We start from the raw sequence: 19,104 nt of genomic DNA on the forward strand, positions 1-19,104 counted from the left end.
CCATCCTGGTAGAGACAGGCCACCCGTGCTGAGGGTTGACTGCCCCAAGGGTTGTGCTGGTGGGTTATTTCTGTAGTGTCGCCTGTGAGATGCCACCTGGGTCTTGTAGGAGCTTTGAACCAAAGGAGAAAGCTCCCAGGGTGAGGAGGAGATGATGCTGCAGCCCAGCTGGAGTGGGACAGGTCCCTGAGCATGGCACCATCGCTCTGCCAGGGGCCAGTGACCAGCCTGGGGTCCCCTGGGAAGTAGGGACAGAGGGGAGAAGAAAGAAGCAAGTGTGGCCCTTTGGGAGAAGCATTTTTCCAAGATGTGGGGTTTCTGTGTTTTCTCCTCAGCCAGTGAAGCGCCACGGTCCCAGCTGGCGTGGGACCTGCGGGTCTGACCCCAGTTCTCCCAGTATGGAGAGAAGGGACGTGGTACTTTCTGGGTTGGGGAGCCCCAGCCCAGCAGAGCAGATTTCCCTGATGCCCCCAAGTTTTTTTGAGGCAGGGGTGAGCACTGCAGGGCTGAGCTGGGTTGTGGGCAGCCCCTGAAATGCCTCGGTGCAGGATCGTTCCCACAGCTGGAGGAGTCCCTGGTATAAGCGCGACCCTCCGCGCACATCCAGTTGTCACTGTACTGGCAGCAAACCCACGCTCCCACCCATGTTCTCGCCGTGGGTCCAAAAATTACCCTGCCTACACCCATCCTGGCCCTGCATCCGTGGGATCTGGTGCCATTGGTTTGGGAATGAAGTGGCGAGGGGGCAAACTGGTGTTAACTGGTGTGACAGCACAGATGCTGTGGCACTGGTACGGCTCTCCCTGGCCAAAGCTGGCCTGTGGTGAAGACTGGGAAGGTGGAGGGGCTGGGACAATTGATGGCTTTGCCTTGGCCGACGCTGTTTTGCAGCCGTTATCTGTTGTAAAGCTGCCTGGGAAGATTTAGCTGCAGGCTCTAGGCTTTTAAGTCACTCCTGATAATGTCCAGGGATGGAGAGATAGCCTGGGTGTTTGTCACTGTCCCCTGAGAGCTTTCGAGCTGTCATGGGGCTGAGCCCGGGCTCTGCCGATGGGCCAGGAGGGGAGGGAGCAGGGCAGGGAGGGCAGAGCCCCGGCCGGTGCTGGATGTGGTGTCAGCCCTGGTAGGGGATCAGCTGCTGGCCCAGGGTTGTTAGAGGGGAAAAGAGGTGTCCCGGCGATGTGACTGGCTCCATCACTTGTCACCCTGTCCTGCAGCCCAGGGGAATTCCCTCTTGTGGGTTGGCAGGAGGCTTTTCTCTGTGAATGCTGAACAGGGGGGGTTGCTTCTGGCCCAGTATTAATGGAGAAGGGGGCCCTTTGCATCCCCCGGTCTGGAGGGAGGTCCCTAAGGCAGGGGGTGATGGAGACCCTTCTTCCCCTGGTGCTGCCAGTCCCACCAGCACCAGGACACCCTGGGGATAAGGCAAAACCAACTCACCCTCTGTGGACCCCTTTCCTGCCCAGGTCCTGCTGATGAAGAGGAGGTGAGGCCCGAGCTGTAGCTCTCACTGGTGCTGTTCCCTGCGGGACGCTCATCTTCTCCCCTCGCCCCATCCCGCCCCCCGGGGCCGCTTGGAGCCGTCCCGATGCCGAAGAACAGCAAGGTGACGCAGCGGGAGCACAGCAGCGAGCACGTCACCGAGTCGGTGGCCGACCTGCTGGCCCACGAAGAGCCCGTGGACTACAAACGCAGCGTCCTCAATGTGACGGGGGAGACCTGGGACAAGCAGAAGGAGGGAGATGAGGAGCTGGATGCGGAGAACCGGCCGGCGTGGAACAGCAAGCTGCAGTACATCCTGGCCCAGATCGGCTACTCCGTGGGGCTGGGCAACGTCTGGCGCTTCCCCTACCTCTGCCAGAAGAATGGAGGAGGTGAGAGATGGGGCAGGGATGGGCTCAGCCATTGGGGAAGGGGGTATGGCCCACTCCTACCTCGCTGCATGCTGGAGTGTGGATCCCCGGGCGGGATGGGGGGGTTATTTGGGCTCTAAAGTGGGTTATTTGGGCAATGAAGGAGGAAAGGGACAGCCAGGAGCTGCTCACCGGTGTGTGTTTGTCAGTTTGGAGATGCGGGAACCTCCAGGATGGCCTTTTCCTAAAGGGTGTTCACCCACCCACTCCAAAGTCAAGGCGAGTCCCAGGCTGGGAGCCAGGATTTCTTGCTGCAGGCCCTAAGTCCTGTTGGGGCAATTTGGAAACTAAGGGGTGAAAGAGAGCCCCTCCATTTCCCTAAGCCCTGAAGCTGGGTTGTGTGGGCTCCATCCTGTTCCCAAATCCTCCTTCCAGCCACCCTCCTCCCATGCCCCCTCCTTGGGCTTCCAGGAGCGCCTTGGAGGGCCAGGTCTCTTCCAGCTGTGCTGAGACCCGACAGCCTTCATGACACTGATGAGAAGGTGGGTTGCTCACCATCAAGCCAAACCTGGAGGCCTCTCCCCTGCAGCACCGACCTCTGCAGCAGTGGGAGGCAGCCCCTGCCAAGTGGCACTGAAGGAAGCTGGGATCAGCCCAGCTTTCCCCTCTCCCCCTTTCCGGCGCTGCACCGTTCGGCGTGCCCCCAGCCCCGGAGCTGGCAAGCCTGCAACGCTCTCAATAATTAAAACATCTCTGGTGTCATCTTCACGATGAGTCATTCTCCCAAACGAAGACCTGTGCAGTCAGCACTTCCCACCCCAGGGGCTGCTCGCACCCCCGTCGCCTTCCCTTCCCGGCGGGGACGGAGCACGCTGCGGCTGGCTCCTGCATCCCAGCAGCTCCCCGGCTGCTGCCACGCTTCGCTCCCGGTGCCCTGCTTGGGTCCGGGCGAGGCTCGGTGTCAGCGCACGCCCTGCGGAGCCGACGGCGGGGTCTGAGCGTGGCCCTTGGGTCGCAGCGAGCACCCGCAGGCGTTGCGGGGCTGGGACGCCGGCGGTAGCTGCGTTGCATGTGTGCGTGGGGTGCAGCGAGGGGAAGGGTTGGGGGGGGGGGGGGGGTGCGGCCCAAAGGAGGTCCTGGGGTAAATTCAGGGCTGGGATAGATCCATACGGCCCTGTTGGCTTCATTACATGCCTCTCCTCATCTGGCCTCTGACTTCCAAGCAGGTTTTCCTGATTAAATGAGAGTGGGAACCAGCTCAGACCCAGAGGTTGGAGATCCAGAGCCCCGCTTCTCTGTAAGCACTTAACCCAGCTGTGCCTCAGTTTCCCCACTGGCACAGCAGTCAAGAACTAACTGTAACTAGGGCGATGAATGAAGATTTTTCATCTTATGCTGGGGTCTCTGCTGTCCTGAATGTTTTGGCCTCGGCTGTCTGGGGTGCTGGGTAGCAGGAGGAGCAGCCAGTGTGCCCAGGCTGAGAATCATCCTGGTGTATTCCCTAGCAAATCCAGGGCTGAATTTGCTGTCTGTATGTGAGGGCATTAAGCAAATGTTTTTAGACAAAAGGCCAGATGGGATGTGGCGTGGGCGACAGGGAATTAAACCTACAACAGTCCTGAGACCCGGTGCAGTGGAGGAGGAGACGGGGGCGCTGGGATTGAACCCAGCGGCTTGGCCGCATCCTGCGGTGGGGTACAGCGGCACTGAGCCAGGCAGGGACTGGGACAAGCAGCTGGCTTTAGGAGCTCCTTGCTGTTCTATAACATCTTCCTGCAGCAGGTCTCAAAAAAGGCTTTACAAGCTGCCCCAACCTATTTTACAGATGGGGAAACTGAGGCACGGAGCTGGGAAGTGGCTTGAGCAGCAGATTGCTGACCTTCTCTGCACTTTTCCTTTTGGACAAGTGGCATCATCTCCCCTGTCCCATGGGGCAGACACTGATTTTCTGCCTTTTCTTCCCACCCTGTTTAACCCTCTTGGCCCCTGGCTGGGGTTCCCGCAGGGCTACAAGGCTGGTGCCAGACAGACGGATGGAAGGGCTGGGGAGTGGTGGACAGACCACTCCTGAGTGTGTTGAGCAGCGCAGGGATGTGGTGGCAGCTGCTGCTGCTTTCTCTCCTGCTCCCCAGGCAGGCATCTGCGGGGGAGAATGGCTGAGTGCTGGTAGCAACATGGGCTGGAGCCAAATTTCCAGGACTTGGCACGCCAGGAGCCGGCACAGGCTGGCAGCGCTGCCCACCGTGCTGCCACACTGGTGCTGCCGAGCACGGTGATGCGTGGGCACGATCTGGTGCCCAACTTCCCAGAGATCACAAGAAGAAAATCTCCAATATCGGACAAATTTGCATCTGAATCTGTCCGCCTCTCTCATCTCCGTCCCTCTGCAGGTCAAGATGTGGATGCCCAGGCGGGTGTTGCAGAGATGAGATGCTCATGGTCCTTCCCGAATTACATGGAGCTCCAGCTCTGCCCTGCTTTCCCTCTCCTTTCATCCTGCTAATCACCCTGGGCTTCTGCATCTTAATTTATCTCCCCACCTGTATTTCTAACATCGATCCCCAACCCGCTGCCAGGGCTCTCAGCTCGGAACACTATTGTGTGCAGAACTGCTTTGCAGTGCCGCTGCTTGGAGCAGCATCAGCTGCCACAGGTCCTGCCCGGGCTTGGGGGGTGGTGGCTGTCACCGGGGCGTAAATCCAGCTGGGAATTTGCCCAAAGCAACTGGGCTCTGGCGTGTGCTTTTGGATCACCTACTGCCCCGCGGGAGCGAGCCACATGCTCCCGAGCTCGTTCCTCAGCCCCTGCCAGGAGGTTGGAGTAATTCATCAGCTGGGCGCTGCAGCGTGAGTCATCGCATCCTTTCCGGTCGTTTGGTTACGCTTCGGAAACTGCTAATTTCTCTCCAGCCTCCTCAATTAGACCGAGATTAACCAACTTTCTAATTTGAGCAGTTTCTGCCCCTACCAGAGAACCTCGCTCTGGGCGGCACGTGGTGCAGTGAATGCTGCTGCTGGGGATATGGGGTGTCTGTGAGGTTGGTGCAGGGGGCTTGGCTGTGCACGGACACGCGTGTGCAGGCAGGACCTGGGTGAACAGGAGGGCTCCTGCCTGCTCGTGTGTCTGAGATGTCCAGGAACGTGCGCGTGTCCCTGTGGATCGGCTCACGGTGTCTCCTTGTGCAGGGCGACATGCCTGCGTGGATGCAGAGCGTGTCTTTAGGTGCGCTGGGGTCTATCCCACATATACCCACGCTGGCAGGGGATGTTGTACCCCTTCCTTCCATGCACGTGTGTTTGCTCCTCTCCATGGCTGTGTTCTCTGCTGCCCAAGCACCGGTCTGCGTTCCCAGATCCATTGCAAAGGAACGAATGGACCAGGCAAGAGCCTGTTCCAGCTCTGCCTTGCCCATCCGTCCCTGTCCGTCTGTCCTTGGCTGCGGGAAAGCAGGCAGAGATGTGTCCATGATGAGCTTTCTCTCCCCTGCCAGGTGCCTACCTGGTCCCATACCTGGTCCTGCTCATCATCATCGGGCTCCCCCTCTTCTTCCTGGAGCTGGCTGTGGGGCAGCGGATCCGCCGCGGCAGCATCGGTGTCTGGAATTACATCTGTCCCCGCCTGGGGGGCATCGGCTACGCCAGCTGCCTCGTGAGTGCACCCCTGGGTCCCCCCCAGACCCCTACCTCGGGGTGCGTGGGACAGCTTTGCAAGCTGCAAAGCCGGGGGTGGCCTGGAAGCAAACCCCAAGGGGCCCCATGTGGAGATTTGAGAGGTCAAGGGGAGTTTTTCCAGCTCCGGGTGGGAATTGGCCCATCCCCTGATCCCAGAAGCCCTGCTCCCCCCAGGTCCCTTCTCAGCTGCAGGTGTGTTGGGGACAGTGTCACTGCCCTGTGATTTAATACTGAGTCCTCCTTCCTCACCCCAGGTCTGTTTTTTTGTTGGTCTCTATTACAACGTCATCATCGGCTGGAGCATCTTTTACTTCTTTAAGTCCTTCCAGTACCCTCTTCCCTGGAGCGAGTGCCCCATCGTGAAAAATGGCTCAGTGGCCAGTAAGGAACTGCTGATGGTGCGGGGGGGGGGAGGTTCAGCTGGGAGGGAGCAGTTCTCAGGGAAAGGGGGCTGTGGGACACTGGGGACCCCCAACATCTGTAGTTATTGCAGGTTGGGGACACCAGAGGTTGAGGTGTCTCCTGGGGCACTGGGTCCTCTCTGGTCCAGCTGCCTTGATCACATGGAGATGTTTCCTTGGGTTGGATGAGTCTCTTCCATGCTCTCCCCTCGGGGTCTGTCCCCACTGGTGGGATTTGATGCCAGTTTAGGGGGATCCAGAGCTTGGGTCTCCAGGCTGCCTCGGTGCTTGGGGCCAGGATCTGACCCAGGACTGTGGAGGGAGGAGGCGGTGAGAGCCAGGCAGGGCTCACCTGGCTGCTCCTTCAGTGCCTCACTGAGACACTGGTGGAGCTAATGGTGTTTAATAGCATCTGAGCATCTCCTTGAGACACTCTGGGAGGTTTTATAGCAAATGCAAATGTCTCTCCCTGTATTTCATATCTCATTTTCACTTGACAATGGCTTTATGTCCTGTCTCTTCTTTTTACTGCTGAAAATGAGCCCTGTTAATTCCCGTCCCTTAGTTTTGAGGGGTGCCTGTCTTCCCTGACCAGCTCCAGCAGGTCTTCGGCATTAATTGATGTTCACCCCCTGGGAGATGGTGGGTAACTCTCCTCCAGCCCCCTCACACTCTCCTGCCTCTGCTTGGTTGCAGCTGTGGAGACCGAATGTGAGAGGAGCTCGGCCACCACCTACTTCTGGTACCGGGAGACCCTGGACATCTCCAACTCCATCTCAGAGAGCGGGGGGCTCAACTGGAAGATGACCCTTTGTCTGCTGGTGGCCTGGAGCCTTGTTGGCTTGGCCATGATCAAAGGCATCCAGTCCTCGGGGAAGGTGGGTATCGGTGGCCACCTGAGCCTGGCTGGGGTCTGTCCTCAAGGCAGAAACCTCCTGCCTGGACCATGCTCTCCTGCCCTGATCTGGGATGGCTGGAGGATGCTGTGTCCCCTGGGCTGCTCACACCCACTTCAGAGTTGGGGCCATCTCAGGGGGGGATCCGGAATAAGATCAAAAGAGGGTGTAGGGAAGAGGTTTAGTCCAACTGGCACCCACAGTAGTGGGCTAGGGCTCAGCCACATCAGGCTAGCCAAATCACCAGCCCGGGCCCCTGCGCTCGGGGGCTGTCAGCTGTCTGATCGCCTGGTGCACGCCATCTCGATGGGTGCTCGTAGGATGTCGGGGTGAGAGCTGAGCCCTCATTTGTTGGGGGATCACTGGGACTCTGCGCAGGAGAAGCAGGGAAGGGAGGAGCAGAGAGCTTTGCGAGAGGGATGCAGTTAGCTTGCAGGGGCTGTTGACATTTCAAGCAAGGCTGTGTAAGCAGTGGGGTCAGATGCAGAAGGGTATGGGTCTCCCCGGACACTTGAACATCCCTGTCTCCAGATGTGCTCTGCAAAACATCTGGTGCGTGAGCAGGTAGCAGAGAGCGACAAGACACTGTGGGAGTGAGCTGCAGGAGCAGGGCCGTGGCAGTGGGTCTCCCCTGCCCAGGAGGAAGCCCCATCTGCATCTGCTGACTGGAAACATGCCCTGAGCCAGGACCCAGCTGGGGCAGATGCTGGGGCAAGGGGATGGGGTGGGGGTGCAGAGCTGTCCTTCCCTCAGGCTCCCCAGGCACCAGCAGTTGGTGTTTCAGGGATTTTCTGAGCCCACGCTGACTTCTTCACATTCAGCAGCCCCAACAGATTTTCTCTCTTAAGTGTGTCCAAGCACTTTGCAAATCCACCCGAGCTTCAGCACCTGTAATATCCTGCACCAAGGTGTCTCACAGCTTAATCCTGCACTGCCTGGGGAGCAGACCTCATTTTGGGGAGGGAAACCCTCCCTTCTCACCTTGGTTGTGCTGCCCTTGGGTTGGACGGGGAGGTGGCTGAGCCTAGAGGGCAGTGAATGAGATCGCGCCCGTGTTGCATCCCTCTTGCCCTAGGTGATGTACTTCAGCTCACTCTTCCCATACGTGGTGCTGGTTTGCTTCTTGGTGCGGGGACTTCTGCTGCGCGGGGCGGTGGATGGGATCATGCACATGTTCACACCCAAGGTGAGAGCCTCCAAGCCCAGCAGACTCTAAGCAGGTTCTCCTCCCAGCTGGTCACACCCTATTTTCCCTTATACTCACCACCCCAAAACCCAGTGTACCTACCCCAAATTACCTCCAAAATCCTGATATATTGTCAGGATGTGCCAGCAGCACCTTAAATAAAGGGTATGGCCAGGACAGCCAAGAGCCTCACAAACTCACCATCATGGAGCTGCTTTAAGACTTAGCATCACTCCCGTCACCTCCAGGTGCCCAGACACCAGGTTCAGGGAGTGGGGGTGCCCGAGGCAATATATTGAAAAACTCCATGGGAGGATGTTGGCTGGCAACAAAACCTGTGCTGGTGGTATGCATCCATTAATTAACCAGCTAATTAATTAATGAAGCAGAGATGTAGATGAATCAATTCAGTCGGCGAGGCTGTTAGAAGGTATTGATTATGATCTCTTGATGAATGGCGCTTGGAGGCCTCCAGCCTACAGCTCTGGCCCGAAGGAGAAGGGATGTGGTTGGGAGACGAGAGGTTAAACAAACCCACCAGCCAAGATGTTTGATTTCAAGTGCTCCAGAGGCAGGAGAGGGCTGGAGGAGGATGGAGACCCACGGCTGGGTGGCATGTGGCTCCCTTGGGTGAGGGGACGGGGACACCAGCTCCCCAAGGCAGCTGGGTGGCCCACTGTAGGGCTTTGCACTGGGAAATCAGGCACCCAGTTTAGACACTGGGATGGATGGAGCACCCAGAGACATGGTCAGGTCAAATCTTCACCTGCCCTTCTCCATGACTCAGTTTCCCTCTCTGTGCAAAAGAGCAAAATGACCTACGAGTGCAGAGTAATGCAGGACCTGATCATGATAGATCAAAGCATGCCCATGGCTGCTCCAAAACCAGCCCAGGTTGTAGGCATTGCAGCCTTTTAATTTAGCTCTGGTTCCACTGGGATGAGTTGTGGGGCCACCAAACAATCTAACTACTTCTTGTGTCTCCCCTCCAAGCTGGACAAGATGCTGGACCCCCAGGTGTGGCGGGAGGCAGCCACACAGGTTTTCTTTGCCTTGGGCCTGGGCTTCGGGGGGGTCATCGCCTTCTCCAGCTACAACAAGCAGGACAACAACTGCCACTTTGATGCCACGCTTGTCTCCTTCATCAACTTCTTCACATCTGTCCTAGCCACCCTGGTTGTGTTTGCTGTGCTGGGCTTCAAAGCCAACATCATGAATGAGAAATGTGTGGTGGAGTAAGAGGATTTGCTTTTGCTTTGTTTGGGGTGGGCAGGTTTTTGCTACTGATGGTTACAGAGGGTCTGGAGGCAACAGAGTAAGTGCTCTGATACTGTGTTTTGGTGGACCCATGTTCCTGATGGTCAATGCCTGGATCTCCAGAGATGTCCCACTGTAGTGGAGGCAGCTGGGTATTCAGCTTCTCTAGCCTAAAATCCAGCCCTAAGATGAGCTCTTACTGTGAAAATTGAGGGCAAATCCAACATGTCTAGTCACATTGCCCGCGTTTCCCCCAGTTTCCACTCATCGTAGGGTCCACTTGTCTTCAAAGTTAAGGGAACTGCTGTGCTGTACTCCAGAAGCAGCTGGAAGAAAGTGAATTTGTGCACCTAGTGTTACCTTTAGACAGTGAGTTGCATCCATAGAAATTCTGGCCATACAGTGTGGAATCCCAGAACAGGAGATAAGCCAGAGAAGGAGGTGCAAAGAGCCCATTCCCTGATGGACCCCCATCTCTGTCCTCTTTCCTGTGGCCTACTGCAATGTTTACTTACACCCTGGGAAATTTCAGAGAGGTCCTCTGGCTGAAACCTGGGTAACGTGACCCAGGGAGGTTCATCCTGCCTGGTGCAAAGGGCTTCCACAGTCAGGCCCCAAACTCCAGCCTGGGAGGAAGGAGACATCTCTGGGTGACCGGGCTCTGCTCTCCCTTAGGAATGCTGAGAAGATTTTGGGCTACCTGAACACCAACGTGCTGAGCCATGACCTCATCCCACCCCACGTGAACTTCTCCCACCTCACCGCCAAGGACTACAACGAGATGTACAGGGTGATCATGACAGTGAAAGAGGGGCACTTCAAAGAACTGGGCTTGGACGCCTGCCTGTTGGAGGACGAACTCAACAAGGTACCTGGTGGCACTCCTAGTAGGACCAGGAGGTCACCAACCCCATGCCTCTCCCTGGTAGGAGCTGCTCTACTTGTGTCACTCCTGGCACATAGATCTGACAAAACTATTTTCAGAGACCTTCCAGAGATGGGAATCCCCTGTCCCTTTGGTCTTCCCCAGCACACAGTGGTCCTTCCTGACGTGGGGGAAAGGTCTGCCCAGAGCAAGTTTAGCAGGGTCATCATCTCTTCCAGGCTGGGGTGCCAGATGGGATTTTTCTTTCTTCAGAGCGTGGTTCAGCACGACAGCAGAGACCTGAGGCATGCAGGGACTTGTAGGCTGTGTCCCTGATGTGTCTCTCCTCATCTTTTGGTCCTCTTTCCCCTTAACAGTCAGTGCAAGGAACTGGCCTGGCCTTCATTGCCTTCACAGAAGCCATGACCCACTTCCCAGCCTCGCCGTTTTGGTCTGTCATGTTCTTCCTGATGCTGATAAACCTGGGGTTGGGGAGCATGATCGGGACCATGTCAGGCATCACTACCCCCATCATCGACACCTTCAAGGTGCGGAAGGAAGTGTTCACAGGTGAGGTCTTTTCTCCTGCATCTTTCGGGAAAGGGGTTGGAGGGTCCCCGTTGCCCTGGGGAGTCACTCCAGAAGGGTGTGGACATGGTGGATGTGTCCTGCTAATGCAGGGAATGAACAGCGTGACAGAGGCGTTGGTTCCCATCGGGGTGCTCTGCTGACCATGCCCTTTTGCTCCTCACAGTTGGTAGCTGCATCTTCGCCTTCGTGGTGGGACTGATCTTTGTGCAGCGCTCTGGGAATTACTTTGTCACCATGTTTGACGATTACTCCGCCACGCTGCCGCTCACGGTTGTGGTCATCCTGGAGAACATTGCTGTGGCTTGGATTTACGGCACCAAGAAGTAAGGCATAAAAAACCCTCCTTCCAGCTCTTTTCCATACGACTTTTTCCCCAGGAAACCAGCTCTCATGGAGCAAATGCCCCAGGGACAACCACTTTATAGAGGCAGGATCTCAGTTCACCTTGATGCTCTGCTCTGCCCTAGGTGTAACCCAGCCCCAGGAGCAGGTCCTTCTAGTGTGTATCTAGTGTGGGTTGTGGTGCTCTGTCACTTGTGATTACCCTTTTCTCTGGGGTTTCCAGTCCTTCTGGAAGAGGACCGTGTTCCCCCAGTGCCTGTTCTTGCTGTTCAATAAGTTGGCCAGATCAAGGGAGGTTCTGGCTAGTGCTCAAATGGCCTTTTCCCTTAGGAGGTTCCCAACCAGTCGTGCAGGCTTGAGGGACACATAGATGCTTGCCTGGATCAGCTGAGCTCTTCTTCAGGCCCTGCCTTGAGTGTAATTCACAACAGGAGCTCCCGGGAGGGATTTTCTCACTTGGAGGTGGGGAACGTCACGGCTCTATCTCTTCTTCTCGGCAGGTTCATGCAGGAGCTGACGGAAATGCTGGGTTTCCGGCCCTATCAGTTCTACTACTACACCTGGAAGTACGTGTCTCCCATCTGCATGGCCGTGCTCATGACCGCCAGCATCATCCAGCTGGGAGTCAGCCCCCCGGGCTACAGTGCCTGGATCAGAGAGGAGGTGAGCACAGCTGCCTTCCCCGCAGCCACCCCCACCCCGGGGGCCAGGCTGAGCAGGGGGCAGCCGAGAGCTGCAGACCACCCTGCTCTTCACAGCTCTGCTCATTTCTCCTCCTTTCTCCTGCTGGGAGATGTCCTGCCCGTGGCTGCTCATCCTCTGCAAGCAGTCAGGTTTGTCCACACTGCCCAGAAGTCTCCAGCCAGCTCTGACCATGGGCTGAAGCTTGAGCTTGGATTTTGGTTTGCTGCCATCAGCTACGCCCTGCGTGCCAGGACCATGTCCTTTTCCTTGGTTTGAACTCGCCTTCTGATCACTTCATGTGGTTCCCCTGAGGGTGAAGTCTGGCAGGAGGCAGCAGGAATTGCCGAGCACTTAGGAGATGTTGTAGCTGGTGTGCATCAACCTTGCTGTAACAGCCCCTTGACACTAATATCTGTCTCTTTCAGGCTGCAGAAAAGTTTCTTTTCTACCCAACCTGGGCCATGGCTATCCTCATCTCTCTGATCATCCTGGCATCCCTCCCTCTGCCTCTGGTCTTCATCCTCCGGCAGTTCCACCTCGTGTCGGATGGCTCCAACGCCCTCTCTGTCACCTACAAGAAGGGCCGGATGATGAAGGACATCTCCAATTTGGAAGACAACGATGAGACCCGCTTCATCCTGAGCAAAGTGCCCAGCGAGACCCCGTCCCCCATGCCCACGCACCGTTCCTACCTGGGTCCCGGGAGCAACTCCCCCATGGAAATGAGCAGTGCCCCCAACGGACGCTACGGGAGTGGGTACCTACTGGCCAGCACCCCTGAATCCGAACTGTGATGGTTGCCTGCCGACCACCCCCACCGGGAGAGGAGGTCACTGGGGAGTGGGTCCTGGCTGTCCAGGCAACAGGAAAATTAATCAATAAGGAAGATGAAGAAGAAACCCCTCTTAAAATCGTAACCAAAAGCAGCCATTTCTAAGATGACATCGGGAAGAAGGGATTGCGGGAGGGGCAGGACTCCTCTGACAACCCTCGGCTGAAAGGCAGGATCCCCCGGACTCACCTTCGGGGAAGGGAGGAGGAACAAGAGACGCTGCAATATCTTTCCAAGAGTTGTTCTCATGCAGCTCAAATCTGAAGCAAAGAATCTCTCTTTTCTAAGCAGCTGATGATTGGAAAAAGGACCTGGTGTCAGGTGGAAGGCCCACCACGCTTCCTCCTGTAACCCAGCGCTCTTCCCTCCCAGTCTGTTGTCCTTTAGCAGGGAGGAGTCATGGCCTTATTCCAACGAGCACAATTAACCATCGATGTTCATAGCACAAAAAGGTGCTGCTGTTGTCACCATCGTTGTTGTTGTTGTATCTCCTGTAGGTTTTTATAGCTGTGGACATACCTAAATAACCCCCCAAATTTTGACCAGGGCTGGCAGGGAGCAGCGTGGGGCTGGCTGAGACGTTGCAGCGTGTGAGACAGTGGATGGTGGATCCTTGGTACCTGTTTTGTTACCACCAGCGTGGGGGCAGCGTCTGTGAGTTGTTCCGAGACACGGAGGTGTCATGTCCGTGGGCTGAAGTGGTCAGCATGCTCCGTGGATGGGCACTTACCGTGCTGAGTGGCAGAAGGACCTCTGAAGTGAGGGTGACTTGGGTGTGTGAGTGTGTGTGGGATCTGGGTAGGGTTACCGTGATGAGGGTCAGGAGCACTATCCTGGAATTACTCCTGACATGTGGGATGCTGTGCTGAACCAAAATCCCTGGCATGGTGATCGTCTCCTCTTGCCACTCTCTTTAGATGTCCCAGAGGGACAAGCAGAGAAGCTGTGGGACATCCAGTCCTACCACAGTCCTGGTTTAGCTCTCAGGAAACCACCCCCTGACTTACCTCCTTTGCACCCACCAGCTGAGGTGAGCTGGGCAGTGATTATTTCTGGACGTTCGTCCTCATTTCTCATAGCTTTGAGCCGAGGGTCTGCGTCGCCTCCCGTTGCACCTCCACGGGAGCTCACCAGCCTTTGGGTGGGGGTCACCAGCTCCTGGGGACAGCAGGCATCTGCTGAGCAGCAGTTATCGGGAGTCAGTGCCAGGTTCCAGTGTCCCCACTAGCTCTTGATCCGGGCTGGTGAGTCCTTGTTAGAGCCCAGGGGCCTCTGTCGTGCCCATCCATGTTATCTAGGGACCAGACTGATGTAACCTCCTGTTGTTTCTCCCCAGGCTGTCTAGGAAACATTGAAATCTCCCAGCTCTGAGTCTCTTCCACTGGGACTGAGGGTCATTTCACAGAATCCTACGTGTAGCTGAGCATTTCTGTCAAGAGTACCAGTATTACATGGCATCTTCCTCCTTTCCCCATGGGGACAGGGGAGCAACAGCCTGCTTGCACCCTCTGTCCCTCTCAGCATGTTGCTATGGCCTCCAAAAGCCAAGGGTTCTCCTCATCCTTGGTTCTGCTGGGCTTAGATCATGTATGATAGTATTTCAAGCCAGTCTGAAGGCCAAGTTTGTGGGTGCTTGCCCATGAGCCCTTCTCTTCTTCACTTTTCTGTCAATGGGTTTTATTCCGCCCTAATTCTCCTTTTGGCTGGGAGGTGAAGGCAGAAAGCACCTGGTCCGCTCGCCACATCCTTGACTTCTCTTAGCATCCCTGGGGCCAGGAGGTCCCCCATAATGACATTTCTCTTGTGGGTTGTGATCCGTTATTTACAGTCCTTCTCCATGGGCTTGGCTGGTGACCTGGAGACTCTTCCTGAACAATTAGCTCAAGCCCTTCATTAACCACTTTTCCAGGGGGAAAATGGAGGCATGGACTGAACCAAAGCAGCTCAGTCTTTGATGGCTCTGAGAAGCACCAGCCCCATGTGTCAGGATCAGCCACGCTCTTGTGTCTCCTCCAGCAGTCCCTCCTTCACCGTCCCCTCCACTGTCTTTCTCCTTCCCCTGCCCATGCCAAGGGACATAGAAATGCCCCCACCACATCATCTCTGAATGGCAAAAGCACAAAACCCATGGCATTTCCCCATAATTAGTGAAGATGTTCCCTCCCATCTCTTATTTCTCCCTCTGTCCCTAGTTTCCTCCACCCAACCAGCAAAACAGAGGGTGAGCCAAATCATTGCCCAACGTCACCTTCCCGATGCCCCTGATCCCAGGGGCCGGATTCCCACCATAGCTCCCATGGAGTTAACGGAGCAGGACACTTCCCGTAGCCAAAGTGCTTAGTCCCATCTGTTCCTGTGGCTTGATGCTCCTTGAACCCTGGGGGGAAGGATCCGGCCCTCCGTCTCTCCCGTCACCATTCCCAAACCAGCCAGGGAGGTGTTCGCTTTCCTCCCCTCTTCTTGCAGCGTCAATAAGAGGCAAAGTCAATAAGAAGGTAACAAAAAAGCTATATTATATATATATAAAATATATACAGAGAGAGGAGATGGAATAATAACCTGGAGATTCTCTATTTCTATTGTATATTTATTCTGTAAATGTCACTGTAAATGCTGTTAAATGACAAAACGTATTCCAGAGTGGCCCGTGACCTATTTTCATTCCCAGTGCTGTACAGATCAATTCTCATTGTATATCGGGACATATTTTTACCTTTTTATTTCTCGTGTGTGGTGGGTGGCTGTCCCCCCACCCCAGCCCCGGGGTGTCCAGCTGCCCTGGGGATCCAGCAGAGAGGAGGAGGAGGGACGACACCTTTATTTTTATCTGTGGAAATACTGTATTTCTTCGTGGCATTTGCTCGGTGTTAGATACAGGGTGTTGGGGGGGGGGGGGGGGGGGGAAGTGTTAAATTTTAAGTGATCCGTGTCGTCGCCGTGTGAGCGTGCGCGTTTGTCCGTAGATGCCGTGCGTGGGGGTGTGCGCGTGTATGTGTGCGCGGGTGTGTTTTGTTTAGGATTCACCTCTCGCTGTACTCGGTCACTTTTGGAGCCTGTGTTGGGGGTTTCTCCCGCTCGCCGGGGCAGGCTCTCCCTCCACACACCTTCCTGTGGTCCCGGACTGTGGATCAGGCCAATCCCCGGTGGCTTTTAGCCCTAGAAATCACTTTTTTTTCCTCTTTTTCTCCACAGAGGCACAGGGAATAGCTGCTAGTTGTGAGCACAGGCACTTTTCAGTTTTCCTCCAGGCGGTGGGAGAAGGAGGGGGGAACTGCTGCCAATATTCCTGTCCCCCCACATCAGCTCCCTGCTCGGTTCCCAGCCTGGATCGTGCTGCTCGGAGCAGGACAGTGTCCCTGGCTGGGGGACAAGGAGGTGCTGGGTAGGTCAGGAGAGGTCAAAGCCCTGTCCCCTCTCTGGGGCCAGAGCTGGGGGTGGGTTAAATGGGTCTGGAGAGGGGCTGGCTGGTGCTGAGGGCAGAAAGGAGCTTTGCAGGAGGCTGCCCACCCCGTGGCGGTGGTGCTGTGGGTCCCAGGGTCCCTGTAGGGCTGGAGCTGGGATGCTCCGTCCCCGAGCAGCGGGCTCTGCTGCTGGTGCTGTGAGTGGGGGCCGAATCTGCCCTTGACCTTGGTGCAAAGCCGAGGGGATGGCTGGAGCCGGCTGTACTCTGCTGATTTGCACCTTCCCTGGGTGTCCCTTGGTCCCTTCCCCTCAATTTCTCCAAAACAGCCCCTGCTTCACCTCCCGGCCCCCCACCCAGAGCCCAGCAGGTCACGTTAAACCCCAGCACCTCCCTGGAGCTACTCCCACTGCCTTCCTCCTGTCCCCCGTCCTTCCCCGAGCCTGGGTCTCACTGGTAGGAGTGGGGAGCAGAGCTGGGTGGCCTCGGTGGCTGGGGGGGACATGGCACAGCCCGGGCAGAGCCATGGCAGCACGCGGGATGTGGCCGCTTCCCCTGCGGGCAAGCATCAACGCTGGTGAAACCCTCCTGTACAGGTAAAAAGCACAGATCTCGTAGTACTTGTCCCATGTATCCTCGTAGCCGGTGTATTTACCACGCGTGCTGTGCCGGCCAGACTCCTCGGCAGTTGAGAGAAACCCTGCAACAGCTGTAATGGAGTCCAATTAAAAGTCTCTTCTTACCAAATCTCTTCTCGCCAAGTCTCTTCTCTGCCTCTGTTTCCTTTCTTGGGGTGGGCTTTGGGGTGTCTCTGAGGTTTGGGGTTGCAGAGGGCTAAAGCAACGGGCATCGGGGCTGTTGTACCCACAGGCAGTGATGCCTCTGTCCTTCCCTGTCCTGTCACTCCTATCGTCCTTCTGTCTCCCCTTGTCCTCTGATTCCCCTCCTCCATCCAGCATCACCCCCTGCAAGGGGCTTGCTTAGGACACGGCTGCCCAGAGGTGCTTCAGGAGCATCGTGGAGATGATCTTCCATCCTGGACCAGTTCAGCCAGTATATGCTGGCTTTACAGGGCACATGGACTGGTAAGACACGTCTGCTCTTCTGCACAATGCCCTGCTAACATTGCTGGTGGCTTATCCTGAGCACTGGGGGTACTGGGAGGCTGGAGACCCTCCCTGGAGAAGGACCAGAGATTTCCAGCAGTTCTGGAGGACTTCAGCTGCTGGGTATTAGCTTGGTAACAGGCTCGGTGGGAGTAGGGCTGCCTCTTCCCTTCCCTCCCATTTTTTGTAGCTTGTTTGGCTTCTCCAGGGCTGATTCAGCCTGGGAGGATAAGGAAGGGGGGGAAGAAGAGGATGAATGGGACCAGATGAGATCCACCAGCACTGGGGATGCCATTGGGGTGCCACCGTGGCTGTGAGCTGAGCTTGTCCCTCCCCTGCAGTGGCATCTGGGCAGGTTTTCTGAGCACCTCTGCATCATCTGGAGGTGTTGGTGTAGGACTGAGGTGAGGGTCTGCAACAGGGGCTGAAGGAGCAGCACTGCCGGCACTGGAGGCAGGAGGTGGCACACGGGTTATCTTTGCCCAGAGTCCCTCCAGGACCTGGCTCTGGGGGAAAACATCCCCCAGGGGCGATGACCGGGACACGTGGGGCAGCTCTGACCCCAGCATGTCCCCACTCCCACAGAGCGGGGCTGGAGATGCTCCCAGCTCCTCCTCATCCTCAGTGAGGTGGCACAGAGGGACGTGCAGGATTACAGGTGCAGCACCCATCGAGCCCGGCTCGGGGTGATGCCTTGGGCTCTGTGGTACCCACATGTCATTCTCACTGCTGTGCTGAGCTGGCCGGCCTCAGCCCACCCCTGTGCTCCCACTGCTCTGCAAGCTGGGTGGCTCGGGGCTTGGGAAGAGGTTCAGACCCCAGACCCAGGGGAGGGGACACGTGTCCCCACCACTGGACTGTGTCTGAGGACAAGGCGCTGGCAAACTGCTTGTCCCCAGGCCACCCCCAGTGCTGAGGGGTCTTGTTTTGTTTTATCTCTCTTTCCTCTCCACATGCAAAATCAAACCCCGTAAAAACCCCAAACAGCGGCTCTGCTGCATCTTTGGGATTGCAGCTATTGCACGGGTCTGGGTGAGCTGCTGCCGTGGAAAAGCCCCAGGCCAGGAGAGCGAGCGGGGCAGGATTTTGGCTTAATCTGCCCTGCAGAGTGCCAGGGGCTGAGAGTGGGTCTGGAGTGGCCAGAAACATGCAGGTCCCGGTGCCAGGGGCTCCCTGCAAAACAGAATGAATGGAACAGACTGAAAAGGGTGATTCTGCTCCTTGTGGGGCTAGGAAAAAGGTGCAGAGAAACAGGCCCAAATGCAAAATTTAAGCCAAATGCATGCTGCTTTAAAAAAAATACTGAATTTCCCATGATAGTGGGGCAAGGAGCCTTCAGAGCCTGGTGGGAGGTGAAGGCTGGTGCTGTCGGATCGGGGGTGGTTTTTGGGTGTCCCGTCTCAAAACAGCTCTGGACGTGGGTACACACGGTGGAGCTGCTGACAGCAACATCTTATTGTGGTTCCCTGAGCACCTCGGAATGAAAACCTGAGACAGTTATCCCAAATCTTAAAGGTGGGGAAACTGAGGCACAGCATCAGTTTATGAACTGCTCCTGGTCGTTCCAAAGGCAGAAGATCACCACCACCGCCCCCGTTCCAGCCCAACCTCCTCTTGCTCCCAAATTGCTTTTATGGAGCAGAATTGCATCAGCGACGCTGTGGATGGACTCAGATTCGCCGTCAGACCGAGATAGCCTCCGCTGTCTGTTGTTTTGTTTTTGGTTTGATTTTTTTTTTTTTTTTTTTTTTTTTTTTTTTGGCTTTGCCTTGGCTTCAGCCTATGTTGCAGAACCCACAAGATGGCACTGTGTGACAGCAGCACAGGGGGACTGCCACCCGCGAGAGAAATTTGGGGTGCAGGCTCTTTATGGGTGTTGGGGGATAAGCTAGCTCCCCTTCCAGGCAGCAGTCGCGGCGGGATGGGGCTGCAAACACTGTCCGTGCAACCTGTGCAGCCCAAATATCTGTGCTCAGCTGGTGACGAGCAATTTTAGTGGAAAAATTCAGCTGGCAGAGGC

General features: G+C 56.4%; 1 protein-coding gene across 3 annotated transcripts in view; it reads left to right on the top strand.

Annotated features, from left to right (window-relative positions):
- SLC6A17 (solute carrier family 6 member 17) overlaps positions 1-16,725 on the top strand; it is a 30,196-nt gene extending 13,471 nt beyond the window's left edge. For all 3 annotated transcript variants that reach the window (XM_032988907.2, XM_042800070.1, XM_032988908.2), the window contains 11 exons: positions 1,467-1,874; positions 5,344-5,501; positions 5,779-5,905; positions 6,622-6,803; positions 7,897-8,007; positions 9,001-9,242; positions 9,940-10,132; positions 10,507-10,699; positions 10,884-11,043; positions 11,563-11,725; positions 12,172-16,725. In XM_032988907.2, the coding sequence (XP_032844798.1) occupies positions 1,589-1,874; positions 5,344-5,501; positions 5,779-5,905; positions 6,622-6,803; positions 7,897-8,007; positions 9,001-9,242; positions 9,940-10,132; positions 10,507-10,699; positions 10,884-11,043; positions 11,563-11,725; positions 12,172-12,540 (2,184 nt within the window). In that variant the 5' untranslated portion in view covers positions 1,467-1,588 and the 3' untranslated portion in view covers positions 12,541-16,725. The remainder of the gene's footprint in view (positions 1-1,466; positions 1,875-5,343; positions 5,502-5,778; positions 5,906-6,621; positions 6,804-7,896; positions 8,008-9,000; positions 9,243-9,939; positions 10,133-10,506; positions 10,700-10,883; positions 11,044-11,562; positions 11,726-12,171) is intronic.
- The last annotated feature ends 2,379 nt before the right edge of the window (positions 16,726-19,104 follow it).

This window comes from Tyto alba, unplaced genomic scaffold (assembly GCF_018691265.1).
Source record: "Tyto alba isolate M040663 unplaced genomic scaffold, T.alba_DEE_v4.0 Super-Scaffold_30, whole genome shotgun sequence".
Classification (NCBI taxonomy): Eukaryota; Metazoa; Chordata; class Aves; order Strigiformes; family Tytonidae; genus Tyto; species Tyto alba.